Source organism: Mercenaria mercenaria, chromosome 8 (assembly GCF_021730395.1).
Source record: "Mercenaria mercenaria strain notata chromosome 8, MADL_Memer_1, whole genome shotgun sequence".
Lineage (NCBI taxonomy): Eukaryota > Metazoa > Mollusca > Bivalvia > Venerida > Veneridae > Mercenaria > Mercenaria mercenaria.
In genome coordinates, this window is record NC_069368.1 from 15921714 (window position 1) to 15938492 (window position 16779).

The following is a 16779-nucleotide window of genomic DNA, read 5'->3' on the forward strand; positions in this document are numbered from 1 at the left end:
CAGAATTAGCTATTTTGACCTTGTCTGCAGAATAGCAGCTTCATTTATGATTTGAATTTAATCAAACTTGCATAAGACTTGTGTCCCATAAGATCTTGGTTCCTTTCTTGAACCGGCCAGATCCCATAATTGGTTCCAGAGTTATGGCCCCTGAAAGGGCCAAAATTAGCTTTTTAGCTCACCTGTCACGTAGTGACAGGGTGAGCTTTTGTGATCGCCCTTCGTTCGTCCATCGTCTGTCGTCTGTCCACAATTTCTTGTCTGCACGATAGAGGTTTCATTTATGATTTTATTTTAACCAAACTTGCACACAACTTGTTTCACCATGAGATCTCGGTTCCTTTCTTGAACTGGCCAGATCCCATTATGGGTTCCAGAGTTATGGCCCCTGAAAGGGCCAAAATTAGCTATTTTGACCTTGTCTGCACAATAGCAACTTTATTTATGATTTGATTTTTACCAAACTTGCACACAACTTGTATCACCATAAGATCTCGACTCCTTTCTTGAACTGGCCAGATTCCTTTATGGGTTCCAGAGTTATGGCCCCTGAAAGGGCCAAAATTAGCTTTTTTAACCTTGTCTGCACAATAGCAGCTTCATTTATGATTTGATTTTAACCAAACTGGCATACAACTTGTTTCACCATGAGATCTCGGTTCCTTTCTTGAACTGGCCAGATCCCATTATGGGTTCCAGAGTTATGGCCCCTGAAAGGGCCAAAATTAGCTATTTTGACCTTGTCTGCACAATAGCAACTTTATTTATGATTTGATTTTTACCAAACTTGCACACAACTTGTATCACCATAAGATCTCGATCCTTTCTTGAACTGGCCAGATTCCTTTATGGGTTCCAGAGTTATGGCCCTGAAAGGGCCAAAATTAGCTTTTTTAACCTTGTCTGCACAATAGCAGCTTCATTTATGATTTGATTTTAACCAAACTGGCATACAACTTGTATCACCATAAGATCTTGGTTCCTTTCTTGAACTGGTGAGATTCCATTATGGGTTCCAGAGTTACGGCCCCTGAAAGGGCCAAAATTAGCTATTTTGACCTTGTCTGCACAGTAGCAGCTTTATTTATGATTTGATTTTTACCAAACTGGCACACAACTTGTATCACCATAAGATCTCGCTTCCTTTCTTGAACTGGCCAGATCCCATTATGGGTTTTAGAGTTATGGCCCCTGAAAGGGCCAAAATTAGCTATTTTGACATTGTCTGCACAATAGCAGCTTCATTTATGATTCGATTTTAACCAAACTTGCACACAACTTGTATCACCACAAGATCTTGGTTCCTTTCTTGAACTGGCCAGATTTCTTCATGGGTTCCAGAGTTATGGCCCTTAAAGGTCCAAAATTGGCTATTTTTGCTTTTGCAGCCATATAGAGACTTCATTTATGGTTTTATTTGATACAAACTTCCAAAATAACTTCAACAACAATAACTCTTGGATTCCATGACAAATCAGAGCCAAGCGTAGGTTCAGAGTTATTTTATATCTGATTACCTCCCCTGATTGTAATCAAAATGGATTTATATCAGTAAGTACTTATAGTACTTATTTGAAATTTCATTATTGTCATTAGTTGGACTGAGTCAATCAGGGTAGATAACTATGGACTGATTTTATGTCAAATTACCTCCCTTTATTTCAAATTAAAATGGGTATATCTCCGTGACTACTGAAGATACTGATCTGAAATTTCATTTATGTCAACAGATTTATTTGGCAGATCCTTCTTTTCTTCACTTACAATAATTTTTTTTTAATTACTTCCCTTTTACATTACTATAAATGGCTTATTTTTAGTAACTTTTTTATTATTGGCCGTAGGGAAAAACCGAGACCACTTTTCTGTGGTACAACATGGATGGTTCCTCCAATTTGTAGGTGTATTTTGACATATCTGTACCTTGTAAGAATTTTTTTTTCTTTTTGGTTAAATTTCTTCCCTTTGTTGTTACTGTCCTTTGGACTTAGATATTTTTTCTGAGGACCTTCTTGTCCTCGAGTGCAATGATAACAGGTGAGCGATATAGGGCCATCATGGCCCTCTTGTTTGACCTTGTCTGCACAATAGCAGCTTCATTTATGATTTGATTTTAACCAAACTTGCACACAACTTGTATCACCACAAGATCTTGCTTCCTTTCTTCAACTGGCCAGATTCCATCATGGGTTCCAGAGTTATGGCCCTTGAAGGTCCAAAATTGGGTATTTTGGCTTTTGCAGCCATATAGAGACTTTATTTATGGTTTTATTTGATACAAACTTCCAAAATACCTTCAACAACAAGAAATCTTGGATTCCATGACAAATCAGATCCAATCATAGGTTCCAGAGTTATTTTATATCTGATTACCTCCCCTGATTGTAGTCAAAAATGGATTTATATCAGTAAGTACTTACAGGACTTATTTGAAATTTCATTATTGTTTTTAGTTGGACTGAGACAATCAGGGTAGATAACTATGGACTGATTTTATGTCAAATTACCTCCCTTTATTTCAAATTAAAATTGTTATATCTCCATAACTAATGAAGATACTGATCTGAAATTTCATTTATGTCAACAGATTTATTTGACAGATCCTTCTTTTGTCCACTTACAATATTTACTTTTTTTAATTACTTCCCTTTTACGTTACTATAAATAGCTTATTTTTAGTAACTTTTTTTATTATTTGCCGTAGGGAAAACACGAGACCAGTTTTCTGTGGTACAACATGGATGGTACCTCCAATTTTTAGGTGTATTTTAACATATCTATACCTTGTAATATTTTTTTTTCTTTTTGGTTAAATTTCTTCCCTTTGTTGTTCCTGTCCTTTGGTCTTAGATATTTTTAGCTCACCTGTCACAAAGTGACAAGGTGAGCTTTTGTGATCACGCAGCGTCCGTCGTCTGTGCGTCCATCCGTAAACTTTTGCTTGTGACCACTCTAGAGGTCACATTTTTCATGGGATCTTTATGAAAATTGGTCAGAATGTTCATCTTGATGATATCTAGGTCAAGTTCGAAACTGGGTCACGTGCGTTAAAAAACTAGGTCAGTAGGTCTAAAAATAGAAAAACCTTGTGACCTCTCTAGAGGCCATATTTTTCATGAGATCTTCATGAAAATTGGTCAGAATGTTCATCTTGATGATATCTAGGTAAATTTTGAAACTGGGTCACGTGCGTTCAAGAACTAGGTCAGTAGGTCTAAAAATAGAAAAACCTTGTGACCTCTCTAGAGGCCATATTTTTCATGAGGTCTTCATGAAAATTGGTCAGAATGTTTATCTTGATGATATCTAGGTCAAGTTCGAAACTGGGTCACGTTTGGTCAAAAACTAGGTCAGTAGGTCTAAAAATAGAAAAACCTTTTGACCTTTCTAGAGGCCATATTTTTCATGGGATCTTTATGAAAATTGGTCAGAATGTTTATCTTGATGATATCTAGGTCAAGTTCGAAACTGGGTCACGTTTGGTCAAAAACTAGGTCAGTAGGTCTAAAAATAGAAAAACCTTGTGACCTTTCTAGAGGCCATATTTTTCATGGGATCTTTATGAAAATTGGTCAGAATGTTCATCTTGATGATGTCTAGGTCAAGTTCGAAACTAGGTCACGTGCGGTCAACAACTAGGTCAGTAGGTCTAAAAATAGAAAAACCTTGTGACCTCTCTGGAGGCCATATTTTTCATGAGATCTTCATGAAGTTTGACCAGAATGTTCACCTTAATGATGTCTGGGTCAAGTTTGAAACTGGGTCAAGTGCAATCAAAAGGTAGGTCAGTAGGTCTAAAAATAGAAAAAACTTTTGACCTCTCTAGAGGCCATATTTCTCAATGGATCTTCATGAAAATTTGTCAGAATGTTCACCTTGATGATATCTAGGTCAGGTTTGAAACTGGGTTACATGTGGTCAAAAACTAGGTCAGTAGGTCTAAAAATAGAAAAAACTTTTGACCTCTCTGGAGGTCATATTTTTCAATGGATCTTCATGAAAATTGGTGAGAATGTTCACCTTGATGATATCTAGGTCAGTTTTGAAACTGGGTCATGTGCAGTCAAAAACTAGGTCAGTAGGTCTAAAAATAGAAAAACCTTGTGACCTCTCTAGAGGCCATATTTTACGTGAGATCTTCATGAAAATTGGTGAGAATGTTCACCTTGATGATATCTAGGTCAAGATCAACAGTGTGTCACGTGCCTTCAAAAACTAGGTCATTAGGTCAAATAATAGAAAAACCTTGTGACCTCTCTAGAGGTCATATTTTTCAATGGATCTTCATGAAAATCGGTCAGAATTTTTATCTTGATGATATCTAGGTCAAGATCAAAACTAGGTCACATGTGCTCAAAAACTAGGTCAATATGTCAAATAATAGAAAAAACAACATCATACTCAGTTCAAAACTGGGTCATGTGAGGACAGGTGAGCGATTCAGGACCATCATGGTCCTCTTGTTTAGCTCACCTGTCACATAGTGACAAGGTGAGCTTTTGTGATCACCCTTCGTCCGTCGTGCGTCCATCCGTCCGTTCGTCCGTCAACAATTTCTTGTCTGCACGATAGTGGTTTCATTTATGATTTTATTTTAACCAAACTTGCACACAACTTGTATCACCATAAGATCTCGGTTCCTGTCTTGAACTGGCCAGATCCCATTATGGGTTCCAGAGTTATGGCCCCTGAAAGGGCCAAAATCAGCTATTTTGACCTTGTCTGCACAATAGCAGCTTTATTTATGATTTGATTTTTACCAAACTGGCACACAACTTGTATCACCATAAGATCTTGGTTCCTTTCTTGAACTGGCCAGATCCCATTATGGGTTCCAGAGTTATGGCCCCTGAAAGGGTCAGAATTAGCTATTTTGACCTTGTCTGCACAATAGCAGCTTCATTTATGATTTGATTTTAACCAAACTTGCACACAACTTGTATCACTATAAGATCTTGGTTCCTTTCTTGAACTGGCTAGATTCCATTATGGGTTTTAGAGTTATGGCCCCTGAAAGGGCCAGAATTAGCTATTTTGACCTTGTCTGCACTATAGCAGCTTCATTTATGATTTGAATTTAATCAAACTTGCAGAAAACTTGTGTTGCCATAAGATCTCAGTTCCTGTGTTGAACCGGCCAGATCCCATAATGGGGTTCCAGAGTTATGGCCCGTGAAAGGGCCAAAATTAGTTTTTTTGACCTTGTCTGCACAATAGCAGCTTCATTTATGATTTGATTTTAACCAAACTTGCACACAACTTGTATCACTATAAGATCTTGGTTCCTTTCTTGAACTGGCTAGATTCCATTATGGGTTTTAGAGTTATGTCCCCTGAAAGGGCCAGAATTAGCTATTTTGACCTTGTTTGCACTATAGCAGCTTCATTTATGATTTGAATTTAATCAAACTTGCAGAAAACTTGTGTTGCCATAAGATCTCAGTTCCTGTGTTGAACCGGCCAGATCCCATAATGGGGTTCCAGAGTTATGGCCCCTGAAAGGGCCAAAATTAGCTTTTTTGACCTTGTCTGCACAATAGCAACTTCATTTATGATTTGATTTTAACCAAACTTGCACACAACTTGTATCACCACAAGATCTTGGTTCCTTTCTTGAACTGGCCAGATTCCATCATGGGTTCCAGAGTTATGGCCCCTTGAAGGTCCAAAATTGGCTATTTTGGCTTTTGCAGCCATATAGAGACTTCATTTATGGTTTTATTTGATACAAACTTCCAAAATATCTTCAACAACAATAAATCTTGGATTCCATGGCAAATCAGATCCAATCATGGGTTCCAGAGTTATTTTATATCTGATTACCTCCCCTGATTGTAGTCAAAATGGATTTATATCAGTAAGTACTTATAGGACTTATTTGAAATTTCATTATTATCATTAGTTGGACTGAGTCAATCAGGGTAGATAACTATGGACTGATTTTATGTCAAATTACCTCCCTTTATTTCAAATTAAAATGGGTATATCTCCGTAACTAATGAAGATACTGATCTGAAATTTCATTTATGTCAACAGATTTATTTGGCAGATCCTTCTTTTGTTCACTTACAATAATTTTCTTTTTAATTACTTCCCTTTCACGTTAATATAAATGGCTTATTTTTAGTAACTTTTTTATTATTGGCCGTAGGGAAAAACCGAGACCACTTTTCTGTGGTACAACATGGATGGTACCTCCAATTTTTAGGTGTATTTTGACATATCTGTACCTTGTAAGAATTTTTTTTTCTTTTTGGTTAAATTTCTTTCCTTTGTTGTTCCTGTCCTTTGGACTTAGATATTTTTTCTGAGGACCTTCTTGTCCTCAAGTGCAATGATAACAGGTGAGCGATATAGGGCCATCATGGCCCTCTTGTTTATCTAAATGAATACACCTTAGCTTCTAATGAGACTGGTTTGAAATATTATTTATGTCTTCCATGGTAAGAAATAGTCATATTAGATAACTCTTAATTGAACAGTTTTCGATATGAATACTTCACTAATATATTGTTGTATAGGCTTGTACTTTGTATCTTCTACATGCATATACCAATGCATGATTACCTCCCCTGATTTTAATAAAAATGGATTTAACTCGGTAAATATTTATTGAACTCATTTGAAATTTCATTACTGTCTTTAGTTGGACTGAGGCAATCAGGGTAGATAGCTATGGACTGATTTTATGTCAAATTAACTCACTTTGTTTCAAATTAAAGTGGGTGTATCTCAGTTACCAATGAAGATACTGATTTGAAATGTCATTGTGCCATCAGATGGACTCGGACAATCAGGGTAGATAACTTTTTACAGAATTTATGACAAATTACCTCCCTTTATTTTATGTAAACGAATGTATATCAGCAGCATCTAATAAGATTGGTTTTAAGGATAAGGAATAGTCATGTTAGTACAAAAATGCAGCATTTGAGCCTAGGACCCTCAAACTTGATATGGAAATTTGCCCTGACTAGGTCAAAAGGGACTGTTACTAGAAAATGTTTATCCTGATGATATTTAATGTGTATGCCTATGTGCTCTATGTCCAAACTTGAATGGTACTCAGGTGAGCGATATAGGGCCGTCATGGCCCTCTTGTTGTCAGATTTTCTTCAAAGTGAAAAATGTATAATTGCAGAAAAGTAAAAACGAAATGTACTTGAAAGCATTTACAGTCTGAAAGAACAAAATGCAAGGAACAAGTAGATGTATTTATCATCTTTTTCGCCCAGAAATAAAGAAAATAGACGAGAATTAACTTCAGAAGCGATTTTCGCCATGTTTAAAAAATGGTAGATAGAGCATTGTTCCACTCACGCGACGATTTTAAATTTGATTTTAACCACACGTACCACAACTGAAGTCACAATATGATCTCGGTTCCTTTTGAAAACTGGCTAGATTCCAGCTTGGGTTCTAGAGTTTTCTGTTTTGGCACTTTCAGCCATATAGAGGTTTCGTTTATGCTTTGATTTGATACAAACTTGCACAGAATGTTTATCTTGATGATCTCTAGGCCAGGTTAGAAACTGGGTAATATGTGATCAAAAACTAGGTCACCAGGTCAAATCAAAGGAAAGGTTGTTAACACTCTAGAGGCCACATTTATGATCGATGATTCATTTATGCTTTGATTTGATACAAATTTGCACAGAATGTTTATCTTGATGATCTCTAGGCCAAGTTAGAAACTGGGTCATATGTGATCAAAAACTAGGTCACCAGGTCAAATCAAAGGAAAGGTTGTTAGCACTCTAGAGGTTACATTTTTTGTTTTTGTTTTTGTTGGGTTTAACATCGCACCGACACAATCAGAGGCTATATGGCGACTTTCCAGCTTTGATGGTGGAGGAAGACCCCAGATGCCCCTCCGTGCATTATTTCATCACGAGCGGGCACCTGGGTAGAACCACCGACCTTCCGTAAGCCAGCTGGATGGCTTCCTCACATGAAGAATTCAACGCCCAGAGTGAGGCTCGAACCCACGTTGGTGAGGGGCAAGTGATTTGAAGTTAGCGACCTTAACCACTCAGCCGCAGAGGCCCCTTGAAGTTACATTTATAACCCTATGATGCTCTTCATGAAACTTGGTCAGAATGTTTATCTTGATGATTCCTAGGCAAAGTTTGAAACTGGGTCATGTGGGGTCATAAACTAGGTCACCCACTCGAATCAAAAGAAAAAGCTTGTTAAAACTCTAGAGGCCATATTTATGATCCTATCTTCATGAAACTTGGTCAGAATGTTAATCTTGATGATTCCAAGGCCAGATTTAACAGGTGAGCAATATAGGGTCATGGTGACTGTCTTGTTATTAATTTTTTTTTCTGTATTTTAGATAAAAATTGCAGCTTGTGGCAGTGGAGTCAGTGATATAGTTACATCTGTAAACTGGACATTATATCAACTCCAGCGTAGTGATGATTATGAAATAAATAAAGCCGCTCCTCACAAAACTGCACACACTCAAACTCCAGCCTACACTTGGACTGGTTTACAGGAGGGTGATTTGTCTATATATGCTGTTGTGGTTGAATTACAACTACAAGACTTTCAGGACGACATCACAATAATGGTAAGAGAAAAATTAATTGAATTCATGAGCAGAATTGGTTAATAATGTTGATGTTTTTAGCTCACCTGTCACGTAGTCACAAGGTCAGCTTTTGTGATCGCCCTTCGTCCATCGTCAGTTGTCCGTCCAAAATATCTTGTGAACACTATGGAGACAACATTTTGGAATTGATTCTAATCAAACTTGCAAACAACTTAATATCTCGGTTCCTTTCGAAAACTGGCCAGATCCCATTATAGGTTCCAGAGTTATTGCCCCATAAAGGGCAAAAATTTTCTCTTTTGGCTTGTGAACACGATATAGACCACATTTTGCTATCATACTGTGTCTTCACAGCTGAAGGGATAAGGATCTTAGAAAAACATTAAGACTTTAGAAAAGTAATAGGGTTATGAAATTGTAGTGTTCAACATTTAAATTTAGTATTTTTTTCACTATTTTTTGTGAAGGGGGTTCCATCACAAGATGTGAAATATTGGTAACAATAAGATGTAGGTAATGAAAAGAAGTATTTTATTTAAATGTGCAGAGTTCAAGTTACACAAAAAAGCCAAAGCTGTAACAATAAAGCATGGTTTTAAAAAGTAAGCCACAGCTAAAAACTATACTTCATGTAAAATGTGACACTTTTTTGGGTGCACAGGGGACAAAATTAGCTATATAATTTAATATAACTTTAAAACTGTTTGATTCATTTGTATTATTCATTAAGCTGAAATTGCACACATTTATTGACTACATTGATTTGGATATAATTTGCCCCAAAATGCATTCTAAAACTAAACTGAATTAAAGTAAGGTGAGAGAAAAGAAAAAGCTTCATTATTTTGAAAACCACCCATGTATGAAACTAATTCATTTGGTCAAATTAGAGAAAAATCTTGATTTACATTTATCTACCTATTTATGTAAAACATGGTCAGAATGTTTGTTTGAGCAATCTAGGTGAAGTTTGAAAATGGGTAAGAATCAGGGCTATTAGGTTGAAATCATAGAAAAACTTTGTTACCACAGCAGAGACGGCATTTTTACCTGATCCGGGTCCAGATGTTTGTTTTGTAAAATTGAAACCATGTTTTACTGGATAATCTCGGGTCTTAAAGTATATCATTTGGTCAAATAGTTGAAAAAACCTTGTCAAAAAACCCTTGATTTTCATGAAACTTGGTCAGAATATTTGTCTGTAGAAATTTCTAATTTAGCCCAATTAGAGTCTAAGTCATCTTAGATAAAAAAAGACTAGGATTTCAAATTCCACCTTAACCTAGTGGTATAAAACTTGAAAATTCTGAATTTTGAGAGACAATTCAGTTATAATTGAAGTAAACAGCTGTTATTAATAAGATATATACATTATTTTATTTAAAACTCTTTTTTACAAGTTTGTCTCTTTCTCCCTCTCTGTATATATTCAATTCTGTCAAACCATCTTAAAAGTAACCCCCATTGAATTATTTACATTTTTCTATGAAAATTTCCCAAGTTCATCCTTGGACATTTCTCCCCACAAAATTACTAAAAATGCTATGAAAATTTTCAGCGCATTAATGACTTCTTCTATACATATTATAGTTTAACAAAAAGTTCCTTTAATTCTGCCTTTTCAGGGGTATCTTGTTGTTGCCTGTGGGGAAGAGGTTGGAAACTATAGTGAAGGAAATTGTAGAACTGTACGTGATGATGTGACGAATTTAGCTGGAATTACCACAATGATATGGGAGTTGAGGTAATTTTAGAAGGCTTAGTTACTCCAGTTAAGACAGAGATGTTGCATTGAAACTTGGTATGTTGTTAACTTGAGTTTTGTATATTTAAGTGTCTTGTCTTGTATCATAGCGTAGGTCACTGTTACAGTAACTGTCCATTAACACAAGTTTGGAATGACCTATTCTAACCAAACCTGATTATATCTCTGATCAGCACCCAACTGCATAAAGCTTGGTTAAATTTAACCAGTGGGTTAACTGCTAGTTAAATTATCATTTTGGTTAAAATTCTGGTTTTCCTATTGTACAAAACTTTGGTTAAATTTAACCAGAGCAAGTTTCTGGTGAAATTTAATCAACCTCTCTGATACTGGTTAAAAGTTAACCAAGATACAAAACCTAGACGGTTTAGATGAATAAACAGACAAACTGACGACTTGGACAACGAGGAACAGATTTGGATCTGATAATTTGGACAGACTGGAGGACCTCATTGGGGATCGAATTCGACATGGGACGAATCGGAATTGTTCTTTGACTGTACGACAGCAAATACTGATCACACTCAGATGTTTTTGCATCTGGGTGCTTTCTGCAGTAATTAGGGGACACATTTGGTGTCGGCATTGCCACTGTGTCCCGGACCAGGGTGAGGGACGTTTTCTTTTCTCTGAAGGACGAATACATAAGATTCCCGACAACAGATGACGAAAGACGGACTGTTCAACAGAGTTTTATAAACTCAGACAATTTCTCGGCATTGTTGGTTGTGTAGACAGCACACATGTTAGAATAATTTTTCCGCCGTAAAATCAAGAGGCAGCTTACATAAACAGAAAATGCTATAATTCAATAAATGTCCAGGCCACTTGTAATCGTCGCAGTATGTATACTGTTGTACTGCACAATTGTTGCCTCCCTTTCTAACAGGCGTTCCCTTTGGGGGTTAAAGTTTTGAAAGAAAACTTTTATTATACAATATCAAAACTAACTTCATTTCATTTGTGACTGTGCATAATAGTTGCTGAATGATATTGTTTGCAGTGAAATTTTTCTTAAACAATTGTTGTCAAAAAGGAAAATTCACATCTATCTATGATGTATTTATTAAAATGAGCCACGCCTTGAAAACCAACATAGTGGTTTTGCGACCAGCATGGATCCAGACCAGCCTGTGTATCCAAGCAGTCTGGTCAGGATCCATGCTGTTCACTAACGGTTCCTCTAATTTTGCCCCCTTCGAAGAAGTGGGGTATATTGTTTTGCAGATGTCGGTCGGTCGGTCGGTAGGAATGTAGACCAATCCGTTTCCGGATGATAACTCAAGAATGCTTGGGCCTAAGATCATGAAAGTTGATAGGGAGGTTGGTCATCACCAGCAGATGACCCCTATTGATTTTGAGGTCTGTATGTCAAAGGTCAAGGTCACAGTGACCCTGAATAGTAAAACGGTTTCCGGATGATAACTTAAGAACGCTTGGGCCTAGGATCATGAAAGTTGATAGGGAGGTTGGTCATGACCAGCAGATGACCCCTATTGATTTTGAGGTCAATATTTTAAAGGTCAAGGTCAAAGTGACCCTGAACAGTTAAACGGTTTCCGGATGGTAACTCAAGAACGCATAGGCCTAGGGTCACGAAAGTTGATAGGGAGGTTGGTCATGACCAGCAGATGACCCCTATTGATTTTGAGGTCAGTATGTCAAAGGTCAAGGTTACATTGACCAGGAACAGTAAAATGGTGTCCGGGCAATAACTCAAGAACGCTTGGGCCTAGTGTCAGGAAAATTGATAATTAGGTTGGTCATGATCAGCAGATGACCCCTATTGATTTTGAGGTTATTAGGTCAAAGGTTAAGGTCACATTGGCCAGGAACAGTTAAAACGGTTTCTGATCTTCTTGTCTAAAACCACAGAGCCTAGGGCTTTGATATTTAGTGTGAAGCATCATCTAGTAGTCCTCTACCAAGATGATCCAAATTATTGCCCTGGGGTCTAATATGGCCCCGCCCCAGGGGTCAGATGGTTTATATAGACTTATATAGGAAAAAACTTTGAAAAACCTCTTGTCCAAAACCACAGGGCCTAGGGCTTTGATATTTGTTTGTGACATCATCTAGTGGGCTTCTACTAAGATTGTTCAAATTATCCCCCTAGGGTCAAATATGGCCCGGCCCCGGGGTCACATGGTTTACATAGACTTATATAGGGATAAACTTTAAAAATCTTCTTGTTCAATCCACAAAGACTAGGGCTTTGATATTTGTAATGTAGCATCATCTAGTGATTCTCTACCAAGTTTGTTCAAATTATCCCCCTAGGGTCAAATATGGCCCCACCCTGGGGGTCACATGGTTCATATAGACTTATATAGGGAAAAGTTTTTAAAGTCTTCTTGTCAATAACCTACAACATTTAAATTTTGACCACATGTATGGTTTTGAGTTGCAAGATGAACCTTGACATGAGTTGACCTTGACCTTCACCTAGTGACCTACTTTCACATTTCTGTAGCTACAGCCTTCAAATTTGGACCACATGCATAGTTTTGTGCACCGAAAAAAATTTTGACCTGGACATTGACCTAGTGACCTACTTTCACGTTTTTGAAGGTACAGGCTTCAAATTTGGACCACATGCATAGTTTTGTGACAGATTAAACCAGAATGGTAGAACTTTTGTTTACAGTGAGCATATAATTTCTGTTCCTTGTGCAATTACTAAATGCATCAAGGGGGGCATTTCGTGTTCGACGAGCTCTTGTTGAAATAGGCTTTGAAGAGCCGCAGTACTTAACTTATAATAACTGTAGCCTATTCTTTTGTATTTATGATGGTAATTGATTTACACAAAAAGTATATAGTTTCAAATTGACAGTGACATAATATTCATGGTTCGCACAGGTCCTTGAAAGTCCTTGAATTTGATCCTAAGTCCTTGAAAAGTCCTTGAAAAGTCCTTGATTTTTTTCTTCCAAAAAATCCCCTGAAAAAGTCCTTAAATTTTGCTAAAAAGGGGGAGCAATCGTATTATAGGAGAAAAATACAAAAAATAAATAATAAACAAGAGCTCGTCGAACACGAAATGCCCCCCTTGATGCATTTAGTAATTGCACAAGGAACAGAAATTATATGCTCACTGTAAACAAAAGTTCTACCATTCTGGTTTAATCTGACACAAAACTATGCATGTGGTCCAAATTTGAAGCCTGTACCTTCAAAAACGTGAAAGTAGGTCACTAGGTCAATGTCCAGGTTAAAATTTTTTTCGGTGCACAAAACTATGCATGTGGTCCAAATTTGAAGGCTGTAGCTACAGAAATGTGAAAGTAGGTCACTAGGTGAAGGTCAAGGTCAACTCATGTCAAGGTTCATTTTGCAACTCAAAACCATACATGTGGTCAAAATTTAAATGTTGTAGGTTATTGACAAGAAGACTTTAAAAACTTTTCCCTATATAAGTCTATATGAACCATGTGACCCCCAGGGTGGGGCCATATTTGACCCTAGGGGGATAATTTGAACAAACTTGGTAGAGAATCACTAGATGATGCTACATTACAAATATCAAAGCCCTAGTCTTTGTGGTTTGAACAAGAAGATTTTCAAAGTTTATCCCTATATAAGTCTATGTAAACCATGTGACCCCCGGGGCCGGGCCATATTTGACCCTAGGGGGATAATTTGAACAATCTTAGTAGAAGCGCACTAGATGATGTCACAAACAAATATCAAAGCCCTAGGCCCTGTGGTTTTGGACAAGAGGTTTTTCAAAGTTTTTTCCTATATAAGTCTATATAAACCATGTGACCCCTGGGGCGGGGCCATATTAGACCCCAGGGCAATAATTTGGATCATCTTGGTAGAGGACTACTAGATGATGCTTCACACTAAATATCAAAGCCCTAGGCTCTGTGGTTTTAGACAAGAAGATCAGAAACCGTTTTAACTGTTCCTGGCCAATGTGACCTTAACCTTTGACCTAATAACCTCAAAATCAATAGGGGTCATCTGCTGATCATGACCAACCTAATTATCAATTTTCCTGACACTAGGCCCAAGCGTTCTTGAGTTATTGCCAGGAAACCATTTTACTGTTCCTGGTCAATGTTACCTTGACCTTTGACGTACTGACCTCAAAATCAATAGGGTCATCTGCTGGTCATGACCAACCTCCCTATCAACTTTCATGACCCTAGGCCTATGCGTTCTTGAGTTACCATCCGGAAACCGTTTAACTGTTCAGGGTCACTGTGACCTTGACCTTTAAAATATTGACCTCAAAATCAATAGGGGTCATCTGCTGGTCATGACCAACCTCCCTATCAACTTTCATGATCCTAGGCCCAAGCGTTCTTGAGTTATCATCCGGAAACCGTTTTACTATTCAGGGTAACTGTGACCTTGACCTTTGACATACAGACCTCAAAATCAATAGGGGTCATCTGCTGGTGATGACCAACCTCCCTATCAACTTTCATGATCTTAGGCCCAAGCATTCTTGAGTTATCATCCGGAAACGGATTGGTCTACATTCCGACCGACCGACCGACCGACATCTGCAAAACAATATACCCCACTTCTTCGAAGGGGGCATAATAAGTCAAAACGAGCGAAAAAACGGTGTAAAATAAAAATACATGCACACCCACGGAGGGAACGCTAGTTGAACACCGTTTTGGTACGGAAGTTAGATACGGAATAGCGATTTTCACAACGTTAAAATATTATGCGCAAGGTCATTGTAGCGTGACTTATCAACAACAGCAATGAGTGGCCCAAAAAATAAATGTAGTTTCGCCAATAAATGGCTTACACAGGATGATTATTCATCGTGGTTAATGGAGTTTAAGTCAGACAAGCATAAGTGTATGTGATAAACTCATTGATGTCTGAACTATGGGAGAAAGTGCGTTGAAATCACACGCGAAAACAAGAAGTGAAGTCCCTTGAGGACAAATTGAAAACTAGTCTTGAGAGCTTGAAAGACTTATAAGAAACATGTATTAAGTATGTATACAGGCAAATATAGCTCATAAAAGGTAATCCCATTGAAGATCTCATAAAGGTTAAGATAATTATGCTATTGTAGCTTATGGAAAATAAAACTGTTCTGTAACTTTTCTTCTATCATAATGCCTTAAGAAGAGCCTAAATGGTTTTGTAATTTAAGATTTAAAGCGATTAAAATAGTCCTTGAAAATCGATAAAAAGTCCTTGAAAAGTCCTTGAAAAATCCTTGAATTTTTTTTGCCAACTCCTGTATGAACCATGATATTATATAAGGTCAAGACACACTGTGTAGAATATCTAAATACTGCCAATTTCAGAAAAGCTCGCCGAATGGGCGTTTACATCAAACGCATGTAATAAATGACGTAGCTGTCGTGAGAGGATCACGCGTGTAGTTTGCTCCGCCCAAAAGTGTATTTCTATCGATCGCAGTGGTTTAAAATGTACAAAAAAAAAACGATGTAAAGGGTTAGGTACAAAAGTAAAATATTGCGGGAATTTATTTCAAGATAATCCTGCATAATGCGTACATACATGTGCATGACACGTCCGCAGCATATACACATAAAATTATTTAGATTAAAGATTTGAACTGTCTGATGATTGATACTGATGTACTAAACGAAATACAACAAAACTTATTATTTCTTAGTTCGATTCTTTCCACCCAAATCATTCGGAGAAGTAACAACAAACACTGTGATGTATTGAGTAGGTACAGTCTCGTATTGTGTATTATACTTTAACAATATTTCTTTACAATTATACCTTTAGCAATGTCACTATATCGTTAAAAAACAAAGTTTTGTGTAAAAAGTTTTCAGTCTGTTAAAAACTAGATCTATGTGTCTTTCAATCTAATCATGTGTCAACATTTTCAATGTTCATTCCAAATTTATTACATAATGATAAGCACAGTTCAAGTATCGAAATTGTAGAATGACAACTCTCCTTATATAGTCCAACATAAACAATTCATCATTTGTTTTCCTAGTTCTTGTAAACGATCACTTCAGTCATTTGTAAATTTAATGACTATTAATAAACTTTGATAATGTAGCAGTTGACCTCTTTACAATCGACACCGTTTACTTTCAAATACAGGTTGCAATATAGCCCCAAGGTAATTTTATGACGGATATCTTTCAACACCCATGGGCTTATCAAGGATACATACAATACTCCAACACCACTCATTGAGTACACTCAAATAAATTGCCTAACGGTCACGTCTTTACTCGGGAAAGATTCCATTTGTATTCATAAAGGTGAGTGACAGTCGAGCCAATTCTCAAGAGTGAGTGACTGTTGAGGGAGGTCCTGGGGACCCTTGAGTGTCTCCCAAGGTCTCATAATATTAGTTTAGATGATAAATTTTCAATATCGAATTAATTTGAACGTAAGACAACAGTGTCATGTTAAAGCGGAAGTTCATATTTGTGCAAGGTATTTTGGAAAAATATAATATGTTCTTTTTTAATAC

General features: G+C 37.1%; 1 protein-coding gene across 5 annotated transcripts in view; it reads left to right on the forward strand.

The window, feature by feature from the left end:
* Nucleotides 1-16779, forward strand: part of LOC123522990 (polycystic kidney disease 1 like 1-like) — a 247879-nt gene that overhangs the window by 25417 nt on the left and 205683 nt on the right. For all 5 annotated transcript variants that reach the window (XM_053549432.1, XM_053549436.1, XM_053549433.1 and 2 more), the window contains 2 exons: nt 8342-8578; nt 10186-10304. In XM_053549432.1, coding sequence (XP_053405407.1) covers nt 8342-8578; nt 10186-10304 — 356 coding nt within the window. The remainder of the gene's footprint in view (nt 1-8341; nt 8579-10185; nt 10305-16779) is intronic.